Genomic DNA, 20495 nt, shown 5'->3' on the forward strand with positions numbered 1-20495 from the left:
CAGCGCCTCCTCCTCCTCCTCAAGGATTTTCCTGACACAAATCAATTCCCTGGAGCTCATCCGTCATTCCCGAGGCGCTTCCGTGCCCGGGATGTTCCCCATGAATCATTTCCCGCTCCCCATCCTTCATCCCTGAACGCTTTTCCAATGAAAATCAGGGAATTTGGGAGCTTTTCCCACTCCGGATGATAAATGGAGCCAGAGGGGGGGGGAAAAAATGGGAATTATTGTCGAGATCGTCCTGAGCAGAGAGAGCTGGGAATGCACAAATTCCAAGGTCTGGAATTAGGGAAGGGATTGAGGTTTTGGAGGGCTGGAATTTGAGGAGAAATCGAGGTTTTAGGGCCTGGAATTAGGGTGGAAATGAAGGTTTTGGAGGGCTGGAATTAGGATGGAAAACGAGGTTTTAAAGGCCTGGAATTAAGAAAGAAATTAAAGTTTTAGGGATTGGAATTAGGATGGAAATAAAGACTTGGAAGGCTGGAATTAGGATGGAAATTGAGGTTTTGGAAGGCTGGAATTAGGATGGAAATCGAGGTTTTAGGGGCTGGAATTAGGAAAGAAAATTTGAGGTTTTAAAGGCTGGGATTAAGAAGGAAATGAAGATTTGGAATTAGGGAAGAATTTGGGATTTGAAAGGTCTGGAAGGAAAATAAATGCAGGTTTGGGAGGCCTGGAACTGGAATTCCAAAGGGTTTTTCCTCCCGATTTGGCCCTGGGATCTCCTGGGTGTGAATTTCCAGCCCTTCCCAAAGGATCCCCAAACTCCAGAAAAACGGGAATCCCTTTGGAAATCCAATGGAATTTCCAGGATCCAGAGGTCAGGATGCCCGGAGTGAATCCCTGAGGGACAGAAATTCCAATATTTCTATTTTTGAACCGATTTTATCGGATTTAAATTGTGGAAAATCCCCTTTTTATCCTCCCTGCCCTGGGTAAAGTGATTTTTCAATAATATCGCAACACGGGAAATAAAGATTTCGGAATTCCAGTTGGGAATTCCAGCCCTGGGAGAGAGGAGGGGTCGGGATTTTGTCACATCCCGCCCCTTCCATCCCTAAAAATCCCCCCCCGGGGTGAGCCGGGAATGATCCCGAATTCCCGGAGATTCGCTGGAGTCTGTCCCCCTCTGCCGGCCGAGAATTCCCGGGAGCCAAAACATTCCCAGGAAAAAGTGGGGAGAGAGGCTGAGAGGGAGAAATAGAAATAGAAATAGAAATAGAAATAGAAATAGAAATAAAAATAAAAATAAAAATAAAAATAAAAATAAAAATAAAAATAAAAATAAAAATAAAAATAAAAATAAAAATAGAAATAAAAATAGGAATAAAAATAAAAATAGAAATAAAAATAAAAATAAAAATAAAAATAAAAATAAAAATAAAAATAGAAATAACAATAAAAATAAAATAAAAATAAAAATAAAAATAAAAATAAAAATAGAAATAAAAATAAAAGTAAAAATAAAAATAAAAATAAAAATAAAAATAGAAATAAAAATAAAAATAAAATAAAAAATAAAAATAAAAATAAAAATAATTACAATAATAGGAATAATAAAAATTAAAAATCACAATTTAATAAGAATGAAACAGAAATAGAAATAGAAAAGCCAATCAAAAACCTCGCCGGGGAGAAAATTCCTTGGAAAAGGACGAAGGAAAATCGTTTTTTATCTCAGAGGTCGACGAGGGATAAAATTCCCCCGCATCCCTGAATTCCTGCCAAGGTGAAAAGCTCCGGAATTACCCGGGAAAGGCTCATTTGTCTCCCCCTGGCAGTGATGGAATGAGGGCCAAATTCCATTTGCGGCTCACCCCGGGCAAGGCTGCAGGAGCCTCGGCTCGGTGACAGAGCCGGAAAATTCGGGAAAAATGGGATTATCCTTGGAATTCAGAGGTGCCAGCGCAGCTCCTGGCTGGGTTTGACGTCCCTCATGGATTTAGGGATGGAAAAAGTCAGGTTTTTTAGGGATAAAAGCCCAATTTGTGGATAAAGTTCCCAATTTGCTGATGAAATCCCGTTTTTTTGCTCAGCAATTTGGGCTCAGGTGTCTCCAGCCGGGACACGGGAGCGCTCCCCAGGCCCCAGCGCTGATCCAGGCGGGAATTGCCGATCCCGGGATCCCGGGGGGAGGCCCCGGCCCCGCTCCCGGGCTCCTTTTCCCGGGATTTTCCCGGGATTTTCCCGAGGATTTTCCCGGGATTTGGAGCCGGGACCGGAGCGGACCCAACGCGGCCGGACCGGGCCAGCCGGGGTCACGCCCCCCTCATTAGCATACTGCGTTCTGATTGGGCCACGGAGCCACAGGGCGGTCGCTGATTGGATAAAACAAAGGGGAAGCGTTGCTACGGCAACCAGGAACGCTCTAGGGTGGGCGTGACTTACGACCACCCTGCGGCCAATCACAGTGCGATAATTTGAATATTCATGAGGGGCGGGGCCCCACCACGGATTTTGGGGGGTTTCTGGTCGGAATTTGGGGGTTTCCAAGCAGGATTTTAATTAATTAAATTAAATTAAAATTATAAAATAAACTAAAATAAATAATAGGATAGACTAGAATGAAATAACATAAAATAAAATAGAGAATAAAATAGAGAATAGAATAAAATAAAATAAAATAATAAAATAAATAAAATAAAATAAAATAAAATAAAATAAAATAAAATAAAATAAAATAAAATAAAATAAAATAAAATAAAATAAAATAAAATAAAATAAAATAAAATTCTCTGTTTCCTGCAAGGATCAGCCCAGACCCTCTCCCCAACCCCCCCAAGGTTCGGGATCAGGTTTTTCCCAACAAAATCCCATTTTCTGGGAAGGGCTGTCAGTCCCTGATGGCTCCTTTGGGGCCGCCCAAACGGCCAGAATTCCCAGGAATTAAAATTCCATCTGTTCCCTCAGATGTGCGGCAGAACCAGCCGGCAGCTGCTCCCCAAATATTCCAAATAATACAAACACGGTTTAAAAACGGATTAAATTCAGTGCGCGGCGGAGAAAAATGGGAAGTTTTTATTGAATAAAGGCGAATTTAGGGGAAAAAAATTGGGAATGTCGAGGGGGAGGGAGGGCTGAGCCTTTCCCATTGTCCCTGCCCGTGACAGGTGGCGTTTGGAAGCCGCGGAATTCCCATGGGAATTGGGGCCATAAAGTCCCGGCAATATTCCAGGCTCGTCCCAGAGCCCCGGGGCTGGAATTACCGGGAGCAGCTGCTGCCTCCAGCCGGAGAATTCCCGATGGATCCGGGCGAGGAGCCCCGCCCGCTCCTGCAGGCCGGGAAAACCTCGGGAAGGGAGCCTGGAGCCATCCAGCCCCTCTGGATCCATCTGGATAGGGTCGGGATGGAGCTGGGATGGATTTGGGACCGGGATGGCCCTGGGGACACAGCCCGGGATCATTCCCGGGATCATTCCCACCGGGAATTGCGGCTCTCCAGGATCATTGCCGGGATAATTCCCGAGCTCATTCCCACCGGGAATTGCGGCTCTCCAGCCCTGGAGACAATTCCCGGGCTCATTCCCGGCCCTGCCATTCCCGCCGGGAATTGCCGCTCATTCCCGGGATCATTCCCACCGGGAATTGCGGCTCTCCAGGATCATTCCCGGGATCATTCCCGAGCTCATTCCCACCGGGAATTGCGGCTCTCCATCCCGGCTGGATCCCAGCGCTCCCGCCCCGCAGCTGCTCCCCATTCCTGGCTGTTCCCAGTCCCCATTCCCATTCCCGTTCCCAGAACCCCATTCCCGGCTGTTCCCAGTCCCCCATTCCCATTCCCGGCTGTTCCCAGTCCCCCATTCCCGGCTGTTCCCATTCCCATTCCCGGCTGTTCCCAGACCCCCATTCCCGGCTGTTCCCAGACCCCCATTCCCGGCTGTTCCCAGTCCCCATTCCCGGCTGTTCCCAGTCCCCCATTCCCATTCCCGGCTGTTCCCAGTCCCCCATTCCCGGCTGTTCCCATTCCCATTCCCGGCTGTTCCCAGACCCCCATTCCCGGCTGTTCCCAGTCCCCCATTCCCGGCTGTTCCCAGTCCCCCATTCCCATTCCCGGCTGTTCCCATTCCCATTCCCGGCTGTTCCCAGACCCCCATTCCCATTCCCGGCTGTTCCCAGACCCCCATTCCCGGCTGTTCCCAGTCCCCCATTCCCATTCCCGGCTGTTCCCAGTCCCCATTCCCATTCCCGGCTGTTCCCATTCCCATTCCCGGCTGTTCCCAGACCCCCATTCCCATTCCCGGCTGTTCCCATTCCCATTCCCGGCTGTTCCCAGTCCCCCATTCCCATTCCCGGCTGTTCCCAGTCCCCCATTCCCGGCTGTTCCCAGTCCCCCATTCCCGGCTGTTCCCAGTCCCCCATTCCCATTCCCGGCTGTTCCCAGTCCCCATTCCCGGCTGTTCCCAGTCCCCCATTCCCATTCCCGGCTGTTCCCAGTCCCCATTCCCGGCTGTTCCCAGTCCCCCATTCCCATTCCCGGCTGTTCCCAGTCCCCATTCCCGGCTGTTCCCAGTCCCCATTCCCGTTCCCAGCTGTTTCTCCCGGGCCGACCCCAGCAGTGCCGGCCCCTGGCGGCTCCAGAGGGGGAATTGTGATGGAAATGAGGGAAGAGCACGGGAAGGGCTCCCGGGATCCCATAAATAACCCCGGAAAATGCTGTTATTTATGGGATATCCGGCATCCCCAGGGACCCGTCCCGTCACGCTGGGAATAAATGACACAGGAGGTGGAGCCCCTTTTATCTCTTCAGATCCCCCTTTACCCCCGTCAAATCCCCCTTTACCCCCTCAGGATCCCCTTTATCCCCTTCAGATCCTCCTTTATCCCCTCAGGATCCCCTTTATCCCACTCAGATCCTTCTTTATCCCCTCAGGATCCCCTTTATCCCACTCAGATCCTTCTTTACCCCCTCAGGATCCCCCTTTACCCCCTCAAATCCTCCTTTATCCCCTCAGGATCCCCTTTATCCCACTCAGATCCTTCTTTATCCCCTCAGGATCCCCTTTATCCCACTCAGATCCTTCTTTACCCCCTCAGGATCCCCCTTTACCCCCTCAAATCCTCCTTTATCCCCTCAGGATCCCTTTATCCCCTTCAGATCCTTCTTTATCCCCTCAGATCCCTCTTTACCCCCTCAGATCCCCCATTATCCCCTCAGATCCCACTTTATCCCCTCAGGATCCCTTTTATCCCACTCAGATCCCCCCTTTGCCCCTCAGAACCTCCACTGCCCTCTCAGGATCCCCATTACCCCCTCAGATCCCCCATTATCCCCTCAGATCCCCCTTTACCCCCTCAGATCCCCCATTATCCCCTCAGATCCTCCTTTTTCCCCTCAGATCCCCCATTATCCCCTCAGAGCCCCCATTATCCCCTCAGATTCCCCCTTTTCCCCTCAGATTCCCCGTCTTCCCCCTCAGATCCCCCTTTAATTCCCCTTTATCTCCTCACAATTATTTTATTCCCCCCCGGCGGTTCCGCCGTCCATCACTGAGGGGGGGTGGGGCTTGAGGCGGCCCCGCCCTTCCCCGCGCGCGGCGCCGGGCGATGACGTCAGGCCCGGCGGCCGGTGACGTCAGGGCGCGCGCGCCGGCGGCGGGGCCGGGATGCACCGGCGGGGGGTGGGGGCGGGGGCGATCGCCAGGAGAAAACTGACCGAGGTGAGCGGGAATGGAGCGGGGACGGAGCCGGGGAGGGCGCGGGGGGCTGTGGGGGGCAGCGGTTCGGGGTTGTCCCGGTTCGGGATTGTCCCGGTTCGGGAATGTCCCGGTTCGGGGTTGTCCCGGTTCGGGAATGTCCCGGTTCGGGGTTGTCCCGGTTCGGGAATGTCCCGGTTCGGGATTGTCCCGGTTCGGGAATGTCCCGCCCTTCCCGCAGGCCAAGTACAAGGAGCGAGGGACGGTGCTGGCCGAGGATCAGCTGGCCCAGGTGGGAATTCCCTTGGGATGGGGCTGGAGCCATCCCATGGATCCCATCCCATGGATCCCATGGATTCCATCCCATCCCATCCCATGGATCCCATCCCATCCCATCCCATTCCATCCCATCCCATCCCATCCCATCCCATGGATCCCATCCCATCCCATGGATCCCATCCCATCCCATCCCATCCCATCCCATCCCATCCCATCCCATGGATCCCATCCCATTCCCATCCCATCCCATGGATCCCATCCCATCCCATGGATCCCGTCCCATCCCATGGATCCCATCCCATGGATCCCATCCCATCCCATGGATCCCATCCCATCCCATCCCATCCCATGGATCCCATCCCATCCCATTCCCATCCCATGGATTCCATCCCATCCCATCCCATTCCCATCCCATCCCATTCCCATCCCATCCCATGGATCCCATCCCATGGATCCCATCCCATCCCATCCCATCCCATCCCATGGATCCCATCCCATTCCCATCCCTGTCCCCATCCCCATTCCCGTCCCCCCCGCTCCGTTCCCAGCCCGTTTCCCGTTCCCAATCCCGTTTTTCCCGGCTCCCAGATGTCCAAGCAGCTGGAGACGTTCCGGACGCACCTGGAGGCGTTTGCCAGCAAGCACAAGCAGGAGATCCGCAAGAGCCCGGAATTCCGGCTGCAGTTCCAGGACATGTGCGCCACCATCGGCGTGGATCCCCTGGCCTGTGAGGGATCCGCTGGGATTTCTCCCGGAGCCGCTGGGATCCCTCGGGAACGGCGGGGGGATCGGGAGGTTTTTCCCGGTGCTCTGATCCCTTTTCCCTCTCCTTTCCCAGCTGGAAAAGGCTTCTGGGCGGAGATGTTGGGAGTTGGAGACTTCTACTACGAGCTGGGGGTGCAGATCATCGAGGTGTGCCTGGCGCTGAAACACCGCAACGGAGGTGGGATCCGCATTCCCTGATCCCAGGATCCATCCCAATCCCAGGGATCCTTCCCAATCCCACGGATCCGCCTTCCCTGATCCCAGGATCCATCCCTGATCCCGGGATCCTTCCCAATCCCAGGGATCCGCCTTCCCTGATCCCAGGATCCATCCCTGATCCCGGGATCCTTCACAATCCCAGGGATCCGCCTTCCCTGATCCCAGGATCATTCCCAATCCCAGGGATCCACCTTCCCTGATCCCAGGATCCTTCACAATCCCAGGGATCCGCCTTCCCTGATCCCAGGATCCATCCCTGATCCCGGGATCCTTCACAATCCCAGGGATCTGCCTTCCCTGATCCTGGGATCCTTCCCATTCCCAGGGATCCTTCCCATTCCCAGGGATCCTTCCCAATCCCAGGGATCCATCCCAATCCCAGGGATCCATCCCTGATCCAGGGATCCTTCCCTGCTTCAGGGATCCTTCCCATTCCCAGGGATCAATCCCAGTCCCATCCGTCCCAATCCCATCCATCCCATCCATCCATGGGAAGCTGGGAGCAGCCCGGGCGCTGTTCCAGGCTAATCCCGGGCTAATCCCGGGCTAATCCCGGCATTCCCCGCTCCCAGGGCTGATCACGCTGGAGGAGCTGCAGCAGCAGGTGCTGAAGGGGAGGGGGAAATTCGCTCAGGACGTCAGCCAGTGAGTGCCGGGAATTCGGGATTGGGAAAAGGGGGGTCCCTTCCCAGCCTCGGGAATTCCCAGAGCTGCAGCCAGGCCTGCTGGATCCGCCCTTCCCACGGGATGCTCTGGGATCCTGAGCAATTCCTGCCTGCGGCTGGAGACCATTTTTTCCATAAAAATCCAGCCCTGAGAGGATTTTTTCCCCAAAAATCCAGCCCTGGGAGGATTTTTTCCCCAAAAATCCAGCCCTGGGAGGATTTTTCCTGCTGGAACTGCGAGGAAGGGACGGATAAATCCCATCAGACACAGATTTTTAGGACAAAACTCCCATTTTTGGGGGCTGAACCTTCAAGGCTGCCCAGATGCCAAAATCCCAATCCCAAATTCCTTTATGGAAGGAATTCCCGGTTTTTAACAGCAGCACGGGGCCGTTCCTGCTGGAGGCTCCGGCATTCCCAGGGCTGGAATTGCAGCTGGAATTGCAGCTGGAATTGCTGCTGGAATTGCAGCTGGAATTGCAGCTGGAATTGCTGCTCCCCAGGGATGATCTGCTCCGGGCCATCAAGAAGCTGAAGGTTTTGGGGAACGGATTTGGGATCATCCCGGTGGGAGGAACATTCCTGGTGCAGTCGGTGCCGGCGGAGCTGAACATGGATCACACGGTGGTGCTGCAGCTGGCAGAGGTGGGAATGATCCCAGAAAAGGGCTGGGAATGGGGAATTGATGGGAATGATCCCAGAAAAGGGCTGGGAATGGGGAATTGGTGGGAATGATCCCGGAAAAGGGCTGGGAATGGGGAATTGGGATTGGATCTGGTTTGTGGGTAAAGCTGCTGAAGTGTGGATTTAAATCTGGATGAAAACCAGCTGGAAAAATCTTGTTTTTCCCATAATAAACTGGGATTGGGCTGAGCTGGGATGAGAGAGAGCCGGGATTTTTCCTGGATGTTTTCCCAGAAAAAGGGGTTTGTGACGGTCAGCGAGATCCGGGCCAGCCTCAAGTGGGAGACGGAGCGAGCGAAGCAGGTTCTGGTAGGTGGGAATGGGAATGGGAGAGTGGGAATGGGAGAGTGGGAATGGGAGAGTGGGAATGGGAATGGGAGAGTGGGAATGGGAGAGTGGGAATGGGAATGGGAGAGTGGGAATGGGAGAGTGGGAATGGGAACAGTTCCTCAGCCCATCCCAGCCATTCCCAGCTATCCCAAACCCATTCCCAACCCATTCCCAGCCCATTCCCAGCCATTCCCAGCCCATCCCCAGCCATTCCCAGCCCATTCCTGCCATTCCCAGCCCATCCCCAGCCATTCCCAGCCCATCCCAGCCATTCCCAGCCCATCCCAAACCCATTCCCAGCCATTCTCAGCCCATTCCCAGCCATTCCCAGCCCATTCCCAGCTGGTTCCTGCTGTTCCCAGGAGCAGCTGCTGAAGGAGGGCATGGCCTGGCTGGACGCTCAGGCTCCGGCCGAGCCGCAGTTCTGGCTGCCCGCGCTCTTCCCTGAGCTGCTCGCCCAGGACGGAGCCGCCCCGCAGCCCTGAGCGCACCGGGATCATCGGGAATGACAGCTGGGATCCTTGGGAATGCTGGCTGGAATCGTCTGGAATCCCTGCTGGGATCCTCCGCAATCCTGGCCAGAAACCTCAGCAATACCAGTTGGAATTCTCCGGAATCCTTCCTGGAGACCTCGGGAATCCCCCCTGGAATCCCTCCTGGAATCTTCAGGAATCCTGGCTGGAATCCTTCCTGCAATCTCTCCCGGGATCCTTGGGAATCCCTCTTGGTTTCCCTCCCAAAATCCTTGGGAATCCTTCATGGGATCCTCAGAAATCCCTCCCGGAATCCTCGGGATCCCTCCCAATCCCAGGGACAGTGGGACTGGGAATAAAAGTTTTGTAAAAGGTTCCTGAGTTTGGGGAAGTTTGGGATCAATTCCCGCTGGATTCCCTGCCTGGTTTGGGGTGGAAATGGCTCGGATTGGGGAAACCAGGAAAAGGAGCCGAGAGCGGAGTGTCAGAGACCCAAATGGGATTTGCAGTGGGAAATGGGATCTGGGCTCTGGGAACCCTGTCCTGCGGTGCCGCGGGAAATCGTTATTCCAGGAGAATTCCCACTAAGGAATACCACAGGCTCCGTTCTGCCAAAACAAAACTTTATTGCACAAAGGGGAAAAAAATAAAAATTAAAATAAAAAAAAAAGGGGGAAAAAAGCCCAGAAAAATCCCAATCCAAGGAAAAAAAAAAAGCCGGAATTCTTCTGTCCAACAAAACAGGCGGAGATCTCCGAGCGCCTCCTGTGCATTTATTGAGCTCCATTTCAGCCTGAAAATCCCTTCCTAAAACAGCTCTGCCCACAGCGGCGGCCAAGGATTGTCACTGGGAACTGGGACAGCCCCATCCTCCGGGAAAACGGGATAAGGCAATTCCCACAATTCCCACAATTCCCAGCCCGGCAGGGTGGGAAAGCTCCCGGGGACAAAAGGTGACGGTGAGGAGGTGACACCTGGGGATCCCCTCAAGGGTTAAATCCCAACTGGCCCTGGGGGGTTAGGAGCAGGGGAAACCATTCCCAGGTTGTGTGGGATAAACCATCCCAGGTTATTTGGGATAAACCATCCCAGGTTATTTGGGATAAACCATTCCCAGGTTATTCAGGATAAACCATTCCATTGGGATAAACCATCCCAGGTTATTCAGGATAAACCATTCCATTGGGATAAACCATTCCCAAGTTATTTGGGATAAACCATTCCCAGGTTATTCAGGATAAACCACTCCCAGATTACTTGGGATAAACCATCCCCAGGTTATTTGGCATAAACCATTCCCAGGTTATTCAGGATAAACCATTCCCAAGTTATTTGGGATAAACCATTCCCAGGTTGTTCAGGATAAACCACTCCCAGATTATTTGGGATAAACCATTCCATTGGGATAAACCATCCCAGGTTATCCATCCCAGGTTATTTGGGATAAACCATTCCCAGGTTATTCAGGATAAACCATTCCCAAGTGGGATAAACCATTCCAGATTATTTGAGATAAACCATCCCCAGGTTATTTGGGATAAACCATCCCAGGTTATTTGGGATAAACCATCCCCAGGTTATTTGGGATAAACCATCCCAGGTTATTTGGGATAAACCATCCCCAGGTTATTTGGGATAAACCATCCCAGGTTATTTGGGATAAACCATTCCCAGGTTGTTCAGGATAAACCACTCCCAGATTATTTGGGATAAGCCATTCCAATGGAATAAACCATCCCAGGTTATCCATCCCAGGTTATTTGGGATAAACCATTCCCAGGTTATTCAGGATAAACCATTCCCAGGTTATCCATCCCAGGTTATTTGGGATAAACCATTCCCAGGTTGTTCAGGATAAACCATCCCAGATTATTTGGGATAAACCATTCCATTGGGATAAACCATCCCAGGTTATCCATCCCAGGTTATTTGGGATAAACCATTCCCAGGTTATTCAGGATAAACCATTCCCAAGTGGGATAAACCATCCCAGGTTATCCATCCTAGGTTATTTGGGATAAACCATTCCCAGGTTATTCAGGATAAACCATTCCCAGGTTGTTCAGGATAAACCACTCCCAGATTATTTGGGATAAACCATCCCCAGGTTATTCAGGATAAACCATTCCCAAGTGGATAAACCATCCCAGGTTATTTGGGATAAACCATCCCCAGGTTATTTGGGATAAACCATCCCCAGGTTATTCAGGATAAACCATTCCATTGGGATAAACCATCCCAGATTATTTGGGATAAACCATTCCCAGGTTGTTCGGGATAACTCCCGAGCTGTTCCAGCACAATTCCCCCATTTCCCACCTTTCTGCTGAGAGCAATCCCCAAATCATTCCAGGGTTTTTTTGGCTCCTCCAGGCCCCTCAGGACGAGCATCCCGGGCTGGGAAGTTTTCCCAGCTCCAGCTGATCCGAACCGGGGCCAAACTGGTGGGGAGGGGAGTGGGGGAGGGCAAAATGTGCAACTTTGTGCTCGGCTTTCTGTCCATGAAAACATCGGGATGGGGAAAATCAGCTCCTGAAGCTCTCGGTCACCCAACCTCTGCTCCAACGGATCCTCCCCGGGCTCAGCTCCCTGGAAAACGTGGAATTTTCACCTGCACCCGCGGCTGGGCGGGGCAGCACGGCCACTGCCACCTCTCCAAGGCAATGCTGGGATAAATCCTGCTCCGAGCACTCCCAGCGCTCCCAAAAACCTGGGATTTCCCAAGACTCCAGGATTTCCCAAAACTCCGGGATTTCCCAAGGTTTGGCAAAGGAATTTTCCCGAGATTCCCCCTGGAATTGTCCCTTTTCCGGGCTCTCCACGGAAGGACAGGGAGGGAGGGGATGGGAAAGGTGACACCAGAATTCCAGGTAAGGAAAAACCAGCTCCACCAGGAACAAAAACCCTCCCAAAACGCAAAATCCAAAGCGACGCTTCCGACGATAAAACACCAACCCCTGAGCGTTCCCCTCCTCTCCTCTCCGAGCGTTTTTCCTCATCCTCCCTTTCCCAAACCTCCCGGATGAATAAATCCGTGGATTCCCGCAGTTCCCGCTTTCCACGTGAAGTTTCCAAAGCGCCCCAAGGCTCGGGGGAAGCTTTGGGGAAGGAGCCGCGATTCCAGCGGGGAGAATTCCTTCTTATCTTTGGTCTGCTTAGGAGAAAACCCCCGGGAACGCCCCCGGCTCTCCCGAATTCCACCTGGATGCGCCCCAGGGTTATCCGAGCGCTCCCAAAGCTCCAGGGAAGAGCTCCCTCCCTGCCTAGGAGCAGAAAAGCTCTCGAGGATTTGCAGTCTAGAGCTCATTCTTTAATCGGAGAAACAAAAAAAAAAACCAAAAAAAAAAAAACCTGGAAAAAAAACAACCAAAAAAACAAAAAAAAAAAAGCAAAAAACCCCAACCAGTGTAGGTGTTCTCCAAAAAAAACCCCCAAAAAACCCCAAAAAGAACCTGATGCCACGTGCCAGGAAGTACCTTTTGTCCAACAGGAGCCTGTCCCGAGCTCGGCTTTGTCTCTTTTTGGGAATTCTGTGGGAAGTCTCCGGAGGGAGGGAGGAAGGGAGGGATCCGGCGGCTCTCCCGGCCCGGCTGTGCTGCAGTCCCGGGGCCGGGCCCAGCCTCCTTAGGCCTTGGGGCAGCCCTGAGTGTCCGGCTCGGGCTCCGAGGAGCTGCTCTCCGAGTCCATGTCGGCGCTGTCCTGCTGCAGCCGCTCCTGCAGCCGCGCCCGCAGCCCCTGCAGCCGCCCCAGCAGAGCCTGGTAGTCAAAGTGGCCGCGCTTCTCCCCGAAAGGATCCTGGGGAAAAACGGGAATGACCAACGGGGGTGAGGGTGGGATGGAGGGGGAGAGGTGGTGGGGTGGGAAAGGGGGGGAAATTCCAGGGGGAAAGGCCAGTCTGGAGGGGAGTGCTGGAATTCCTCCTGGGAAGGATCCTGAAATTCCCCCTGGGAAGGATCCTGAAATTCCCTCTGGGAAGGATCCTGAAATTCCCTCTGGGAAGGATCCTGAAATTCCCCCTGGGAAGGATCCTGAAATTCCCTCTGGGAAGGATCCTGAAATTCCCCGTCCCCTTAAATTCCCCCTGGGGAAAATCCCGAAATTCCCCCAGAGGAGATCCTGAAATTGCCCCTGGACAGGATCCTTGAAATCCCCCTGGTGCCCCACATCCATCCCCAGCTGTGCCCCACATCTGTCCCCATCCCCAGCTGTGCCCCACATCCATCCCCAGCTGTGCCCCACATCCGTCCCCAGCTGTGCCCCACATCCATCCCAGCTGTGCCCCACATCCGTCCCCAGCTGTGCCCCACATCCGTCCCCAGCTGTGCCCCACATCCATCCCCAGCTGTGCTCCACATCCATCCCCAGCTGTGCCCCAAATCTGTCCCCAGCTGTGCCCCACATCCATCCCAGCTGTGCCCCACATCCATCCCCAGCTGTGCCCCACATCTGTCCCCATCCCCAGCTGTGCCCCACATCCATCCCAGCTGTGCCCCCCAGGTCCCGGCCGTGCCCCTGCCCCACCCTCACCTGCATGGTCTGGCCCTGCAGGTGCAGCCTCTCCTTGCACACGCCCTCGTAGAAATCCAGGTATTCCATGAAGGATTTCTCCATGACGCCGCTGGGGACGGGCAGGGCGGGCACGGGGTCACCCCCAGCGCCCCCTGTCCCCCTTCCCTCCCTCCTCCCAGGTTTTTCTGGGAATTGTTCCCCCCTCCCAGGAAATGAACTTTAATTTCCAACCGCGGGCAGAGCTCGTTTCGCACATTCCCACATTCCCAGCTCCCGGGATCCGCCCCAAACCCCGGGAATTGCGGCTGGGAAATGGTTCCTGCTGCCCTCAAGCCCCGGGATTTCGGGAATGCCGGTTGGGAAGCGGCTCCTGCTGTCCCCCAGCCCCGGGATTTCGGGAATGCCGGTTGGGAAGCGGTTCCTGCTGCCCTCAAGCCCCGGGATTTCGGGAATGCCGGCTGGGAAGCGGCTCCTGGTGCCCCCCAGCCCTGGGATTTCGGGAATGCCGGTTGGGAAGCGGCTCCTGGTGCCCCCCAGCCCCGGGATTTCGGGAATGCCGGTTGGGAAGCGGCTCCTGGTGCCCCCCAGCCCCGGGATTTCGGGAATGCCGGTTGGGAAGCGGCTCCTGGTGCCCCCCAGCCCTGGGATTTCGGGGATGCCGTACCGCAGGGGCTCGGGGCAGGGACATTTCCCCTCGAGCATGTCGCACACGGCCACGCGGATCGTCTCGTGCCGGATGCACTCGTTGTAGTTCTTGCTGTCCCCGGGGTGCCGCTCCTGGAAAACGGCTCGGGATGGTGGGAGCAGGGCCCAGCTGTGCCCCACCGGCCCCTGAGGCTCCCTGAGCACCCCAATCCCCGTTATCCTCTTCCTCACCACCCCAATCCCAGCTCTCTCTGACCCCCCAATCCCAGGCTCAGATCCCGGTTCCAGGCTCAGATCCCGGTTCCAGGCTCAGATCCCGGTTCCAGACTCAGATCCCGGTTCCAGACTCAGATCCCGGTTCTAGACTCAGATCCCAGTTCCAGACTCAGATCCCGGTTCTAGACTCAGATCCCGGTTCTAGACTCAGATCCCGGTTCCAGACTCAGATCCCGGTTCTAGACTCAGATCCCAGTTCTAGACTCAGATCCCAGTTCCAGACTCAGATCCCAATTAATTCCAGGCTCAGATCCCAGTTCCAGGCTCAGATCCCAATTAATCCCAGGCTCAGATCCCAATTAATCCCAGGCTCAGATCCCAATCCCAGGCTCGGATCCCGGCTCCCAGCTCTCACCTGCTCGAAGCCGGGCTCGTTGTGGTACGGGTTCTCGGTCATCAGGGACTGGATGGAGATCAGCACTGAGGAGATGCTCTGGGCCGGGCTCCAGGCCGGGCCTGTCCACGTGCTGGGGCAGCAGAGACAGCCGTTAATTAATGAATTCATTAATTAAAGCAGCAAACCCCTTGTGGCAGAGCCCAGAAACCTGGGGGAGCAGAGCTGGGCCTGAACTTTTCCCTGGCACAGCCTAAACTGTGTCCTGTCCTTCTGTCCTGTCCTGTCCTTCTGTCCTGTCCTGTCCTTCTGTCCTGTCCTGTCTGTGCTCACCTGGGAGCAGAGCCTGACCCCACCTGGCCCCAGCCTAACCCCAGGCCCAGCTCATCCCAGCAGCCCCTAGGCCTGGCTTACCCGAGGATGCTGAGGCAGCCCCTAGGCCTGGCTTACCCGAGGATGCTGAGGCAGCCCCTAGGCCTGGCTTACCTGAGGATGCTGAGGCAGCCCCTAGGCCTGGCTTACCCGAGGATGCTGAGGCAGCCCCTAGGCCTGGCTTACCCGAGGATGCTGAGGCAGCCCCTAGGCCTGGCTTACCCGAGGATGCTGAGGCAGACCTTGCCGTTGCGGTAGAAGTTGGGGTTGAACCTGACGGTGTTGTTGCCCGTGGTCATCAGCTTGACGCGGGGCGGGTGGATGGGATAATCCGGGGGGCAGCGGAACAGGAACAGGAAGAAGCCGCCCTCGTAGGGGGTGTCAAAGGGGCCCGTGATCAGCGCGTGGATCTGCGGGAACAGCGCCTGGATGTTCCCAAAGCCTCCAGCGTTCCCAAAAACTCCAGTGTTCCCAAAAACTCCAGTGTTCCCAAAAACTCCAGCGTTCCCAAAATCTCCAGCGTTCCCAAACCTCCCAGTGTTCCCAAAAACTCCAGCGTTCCCAAACCTTCCAGCGTTCCCAAACCTCCAGCATTCCCAAACCCTCCAGCATTCCGAAAAACTCCAGCGTTCCCAAACCTTCCAGCGTTCCCAAAAACTCCAGCGTTCCCAAACCTTCCAGCGTTCCCAAAGCCTCCAGCGTTCCCAAACCCTCCAGCATTCCCAAACCTCCCAGCGTTCCCAAACCTCCCAGTGTTCCCAAACCTCCCAGCGTTCCCAAACCTCCCATTGTTCCCAAAGCCTCCAACATCCCCAAAGGCTCCGGCCTTTGTTCCCAAAGCCTCCACGGCTCCTCTGAATCCCATCCCAACATCCCCAGGAAAGCTGGAGCCTCGCTGGTCCCTCACCAGGACATTCCGGGAATATTCCAGCTGGGAAATGCCCCCGGAAGCCCCGGCCAGCCCCACCTTTGGGGAGGAGGAGGAGGAGGCTGAAGGAATCGCAGCCGATCCTCACCTTGGTCATGTCGTGGGGATCAGGCACAACGAACATTCCCGGGGGCGGCTCCTTGTAAATGGACATGATATCCCTGGAAAAGGCGACGGGAATTAGCCGGGATCGGCCCGGAACGGCTCCAGGGACAAACCCCTGCAGGGCTGAGGACTGGAACCGGGATTTGGGAGGTGCTGTCCCGGCTCCAGGCGGGTTTTGGGGGAGCTCCAGGAGCAGCCGAGGCATTCCAGAGCATTCCTGGAATCCTTGGGAATCCCGGCTGGAATCCTTGGGAATCCTGGCTGGAATCCTTGGGAATCCTGGCTGGAATCCTTGAGAATCCCCCCTGGAATCCTTGGGAATCCCCCCTGGAATCCTTGGGAATCTCCCCTGGAATCCTTGGGAATCCTGGCTGGAATCCTTGGGAATCCCCCCTGGAATCCTTGGGAATCTCCCCTGGAATCCTTGGGAATCCCTCCTGGAATCCTTGGGAATCCCCCCTGGAATCCTTGGGAATCCCTCCTGGAATCCTTGGGAATCCCTCCTGGAATCCTTGGGACTCCCCCCTGGAATCCTTGGGAATCTCCCCTGGAATCCTTGGGAATCCCTCCTGGAATCCTTGGGAATCTCCCCTGGAATCCTTGGGAATCCCGGCTGGAATCCTTGGGAATCCCCCCTGGAATCCCCACCCCTGGGGTTTCACCACCTCCAGCAGCACCAATTCAAATAAAAATAAAAATTAAAATTAAAAAAAATTATATAAAATAATAACAAAAATAAAAATAAAAATAAAAAATAAAAAATAAAAATAAAAAATATAAATAAATTCCCACTGGGAATTCCCCTCGGGATCTGTCCCCAGGTTCTCTCGGGTGGGGCTCAGGGTGTTCCCAGCGCTCTTTTCCCCAGGCCGGGATGGATTTGGGGTTACTGGATCAGGGCAGGGATTCCAGAGCTCCTTCCCTTCCCAAACCTCATCCCAACAGCTCCAGGACTGGGAGCAGCTGAAATCCCAGGAAATCCCAGCAGCTCCGTGCAGCCCATGCATGAACGGGACAATCCCATCCTTCCCAGCCCCTTCCCGAGCTCCCGGGGGTTCCCAGCAGGAATTTCCCCTTCCCCGCCTGCCCTGGGGAGCTCCGGGTTGGAACATTCCCAAAAAAGCCGGGATGAGCCCGGCAGGCAGCGATTCCTGCTCCCGGGATGGAGCCGGTGAATTAACGGCAGCGTTTGGATCCTCGTCCCGCCGGGATCCACAGGACGGGAATGGGGGCTTGGGGGGAATCCTGGAGTTTGAGCATGGAAGGGCCGGGAAACCTGACCCGATCCCGGATTTCTGCCCCAATCCCGGATTTCTGCCCCAATCCCGGATTTCTGACCCAATCCCGGATTTCTGCCCCAATCCCGGATTTCTGACCCAATCCCGGATTTCTGCCACATCCCGGATTTCTGCCCCAATCCCGGATTTCTGCCACATCCCGGATTTCTGACCCAATCCCGGATTTCTGACCCAATCCCGGATTTCTGCCACATCCCGGATTTCTGCCCCAATCCCGGATTTCTGCCACATCCCGGATTTCTGCCACATCCCGGATTTCTGACCCAATCCCGGATTTCTGACCCAATCCCGGATTTCTGCCACATCCCGGATTTCTGCCACATCCCGGATTTCTGACCCAATCCTGGATTTCTGACCCAATCCCGGATTTCTGCCACATCCCGGATTTCTGCCACATCCCGGATTTCTGACCCAATCCCGGATTTCTGACCCAATCCCGGATTTCCAGCACGTCCCGGGAGCTGCCAGCGATGCCCAGGGCGGGATTGGCACCAGGGAATTCTGCTGGGAGAGCCCGGGGTGGCACAGGGGGATCCCCCTGAGCCCAACACCCGGGCAGGGGGATCCACCGGGGATTCCAGAGGGATCCACCGGGATTCCAGGGGATCCAAGGGAATTCCAGGGGGATCCACCGGGGATTTCAGGGGGATCCACCGGAATTCCAGGGGGATCCAAGGGAATTCCAGAGGGATCCACCGGGATTCCAGAGGGATCCAAGGGAATTCCAGGGGGATCCAAGGGAATTCCAGAGGGATCCACCAGAATTCCAGAGGGATCCACCGGGATTCCAGGGGGATCCAAGGGAATTCCAGAGGGATCCACCGGGATTCCAGAGGGATCCAAGGGAATTCCAGAGGGATCCACCGGGGATTCCAGGGGGATCCAAGGGAATTCCAGGGGGATCCACCGGGGATTCCAGGGGGATCCAAGGGAATTCCAGAGGGATCCACCGGGGATTCCAGGGGGATCCACCGGGGATTCCAGGGGGATCCACCGGGGATTCCAGGGGGATCCCGGCCGGGTTGGACAGGGCTGGCAGCAGCCCGGGATAGAGCAAAGCCGGGACCCGGCGCCTCCAGGGCACGGGGGGGAACCGGGGGCTGTGCCCGGGAGAGCCCCGGGACACCGGGAGGGGTCAGGACCCGTCCCCGTGTTTGTCCCGGGACACCGGGAGGGGTCAGGACCCGTCCCCGTGTTTGTCCCGGGACACCGGCAGGGCCCGGTGCCGTTCCCGGGCCTGTCCCGGTGCCCAGCGCGGCTGCCGGGAGCCCGCTGTGCCGCAGGGCCCGTTACCGGCCGCGGGGCCGGGCCCTGCGCTGCCCCTGCCGGTACCGGTACCGCTGCCCCTGTCCCTGCCGGCACTGCTGTCCCTGCCCGTACCGGTACCGCTGTCGCTGCCGGTACCGCTCACCGTTTGATCCGCAGCAGGCAGGCCGGGCTGGGCCGCTCGCTGTCCCAGTCGCCGCTGACCGTGGGGTCCCAGAAGGCGGAGTGCGTGAGGAGCGCGGCCCCCGCCGCCGCCGCCGCCATCGGGGCGCCGCCGCCGCCGGGAGCCGCGCCGCTGCCGGGAGCCGCGGCCGCGCCGAAACCCGCCGCCGCCCAGAGCTCGGCGGGGATGAACACGCCGGGGGTCCCCGCGGCGCCCGGGGAGGCGCTGCCGCCGCCCGCCGCCAGCACCGCGGCCGGGGCCGGGGCCGGGGCCGCGTCCTCGGCCGCCGGGCTCTCCGCCATTGCGGCCTCGGCCCGCGCCGCTTCCGGGACTCCGCACCACCGAGGCGCGCGGCCAGAGCGGCCCCGCGCCGCCCACGCCGCCCGCCCCCGGCACCACAGAGCGGCGGCAGGAGCGGCCCCGCCGCAGGGGAGCAGGGGAGGGCGAGCCCGCGATGGCGCCCCCTGGCGGCCGGGAGGTCCGCAGGGAGAAATGGGCGCTGGAGATTTTTGGGAGAGAGGGAATTTGAAGAACGGCGGGATCAGGGAAGGAAAAAGGTGGGAAAGAGCTCTGGGATCGGCGCTGGGCAGGGAACGGGGCTGTCGGAGATCCCGGACGCTGAGGGATGCGCAGCGGGCAGGGCTCGGGCGGGATGAGCCCTTTTCGGATCGGCTGGATCCTTTCCCGCTCGGGACATTCCAGGATTTTTCCAGGATCATCAGCCGCCAGCGCTCACCGGGATGCTCGGAACCCCTCCCGGGAATGGGCAGCTCTGCCAGGGCTGGGGCCCTTCCAGCGGAGAGATCCCTTCCCGAAATTCCAACCCAAACCTCTCCTGGCACAACTCGGGGTGCCGGACGGGCTCGGGGTGCTGGGGACACAGGGAAGGGCTCGATCCCCTCTGGATCCCCTTTGGATCCCCTCTGGATCCCCTCTGGATCCCCTCTGGATCCCCTCTGGATCCCAGCAGCGGGATCAGGCAGCAGCCAGCGGCTCCCAGCACCCCCAGGATGGAAGAGAGAGGTGGGAAATGGGAAAAGGAACATTCCAGGAGCATCCCAGCCCCCAGTTCCAGCTCCAAGGACGCTTTTGCTTCCCAGGGATCCGAGGGATTCCCCAGGGAGGATAAATGTAACTCCTCGCGCAGTAACAGTGTCCTTCTCCCTGGGAACATTCCCGAAGGGCTGTCCCGCCTTTAAACGGACACATTCCCGCCCAGAATCCAGGGAATTTTCCCTCTCCAGCTGAGCCAGCATCTCCCGAATTCCTTCTGTCTTCACAGCCACGTTTCTCCAGATCCTGCGGCTTTTGGAGCCGAGTTCTCCCCTCCCTCTTCCCCTCACAGGAATTCCATCCATCCCCATTCCCAGGAATGTCCCGAGCAGAGCCACCCATCCCTGTGTCCCATTCCCTGTGTCCCATTCCCGTGTCCCATTCCCATCCCTGTGTCCCATTCCCTGTGTCCCATTCCCTGTGTCCCATCCCTGTGTCCCATTCCCATTCCCTGTGTCCCATTCCCATCTCTGTATCCCAATCCTATTCCCTGTGTCC

General features: G+C 56.4%; 2 protein-coding genes and 1 long non-coding RNA gene across 4 annotated transcripts; 1 reads left to right on the forward strand and 2 right to left on the reverse strand.

Annotated features, from left to right (window-relative positions):
• Positions 1 to 2999: 2999 nt before the first annotated feature.
• On the reverse strand, positions 3000 to 5528 carry LOC147649218 (uncharacterized). The gene is made up of 2 exons (XR_015279504.1): positions 5449 to 5528; positions 3000 to 3332 (listed from the first exon to the last, which is right to left on the reverse strand). It is a non-coding gene; the product is annotated as an uncharacterized LOC147649218 (long non-coding RNA).
• A 33-nt stretch (positions 5529 to 5561) lies between these two features.
• Positions 5562 to 9424, forward strand: SNF8 (SNF8 subunit of ESCRT-II). 2 transcript variants are annotated; one of them, XM_086864317.1, is made up of 8 exons: positions 5562 to 5657; positions 5875 to 5925; positions 6501 to 6639; positions 6751 to 6855; positions 7469 to 7541; positions 8065 to 8206; positions 8480 to 8554; positions 8938 to 9424. In XM_086864317.1, the coding sequence occupies exons 1-8, from the start codon at positions 5604 to 5606 to the stop codon at positions 9058 to 9060; spliced, it is 762 nt and encodes a 253-aa protein (XP_086720443.1). In that variant the 5' UTR covers positions 5562 to 5603; the 3' UTR covers positions 9061 to 9424. The 2 variants fall into 2 exon arrangements, with proteins under 2 accessions (XP_086720443.1, XP_086720444.1); XM_086864318.1 differs by lacking the exon at positions 8480 to 8554 and having other exon boundaries at positions 5581 to 5657.
• Positions 9425 to 9654: 230 nt separating this feature from the next.
• Positions 9655 to 19261, reverse strand: UBE2Z (ubiquitin conjugating enzyme E2 Z). The gene is made up of 7 exons (XM_086864316.1): positions 18927 to 19261; positions 16201 to 16273; positions 15407 to 15594; positions 14834 to 14945; positions 14222 to 14334; positions 13576 to 13666; positions 9655 to 12843 (listed from the first exon to the last, which is right to left on the reverse strand). The coding sequence occupies exons 1-7, from the start codon at positions 19244 to 19246 to the stop codon at positions 12673 to 12675; spliced, it is 1068 nt and encodes a 355-aa protein (XP_086720442.1). The 5' UTR covers positions 19247 to 19261; the 3' UTR covers positions 9655 to 12672.
• Positions 19262 to 20495: the final 1234 nt, after the last annotated feature.

The sequence above is a fragment of the Cyanistes caeruleus genome, chromosome 27, assembly GCF_971803275.1.
Source record: "Cyanistes caeruleus chromosome 27, bCyaCae1.hap1.1, whole genome shotgun sequence".
NCBI lineage: Eukaryota > Metazoa > Chordata > Aves > Passeriformes > Paridae > Cyanistes > Cyanistes caeruleus.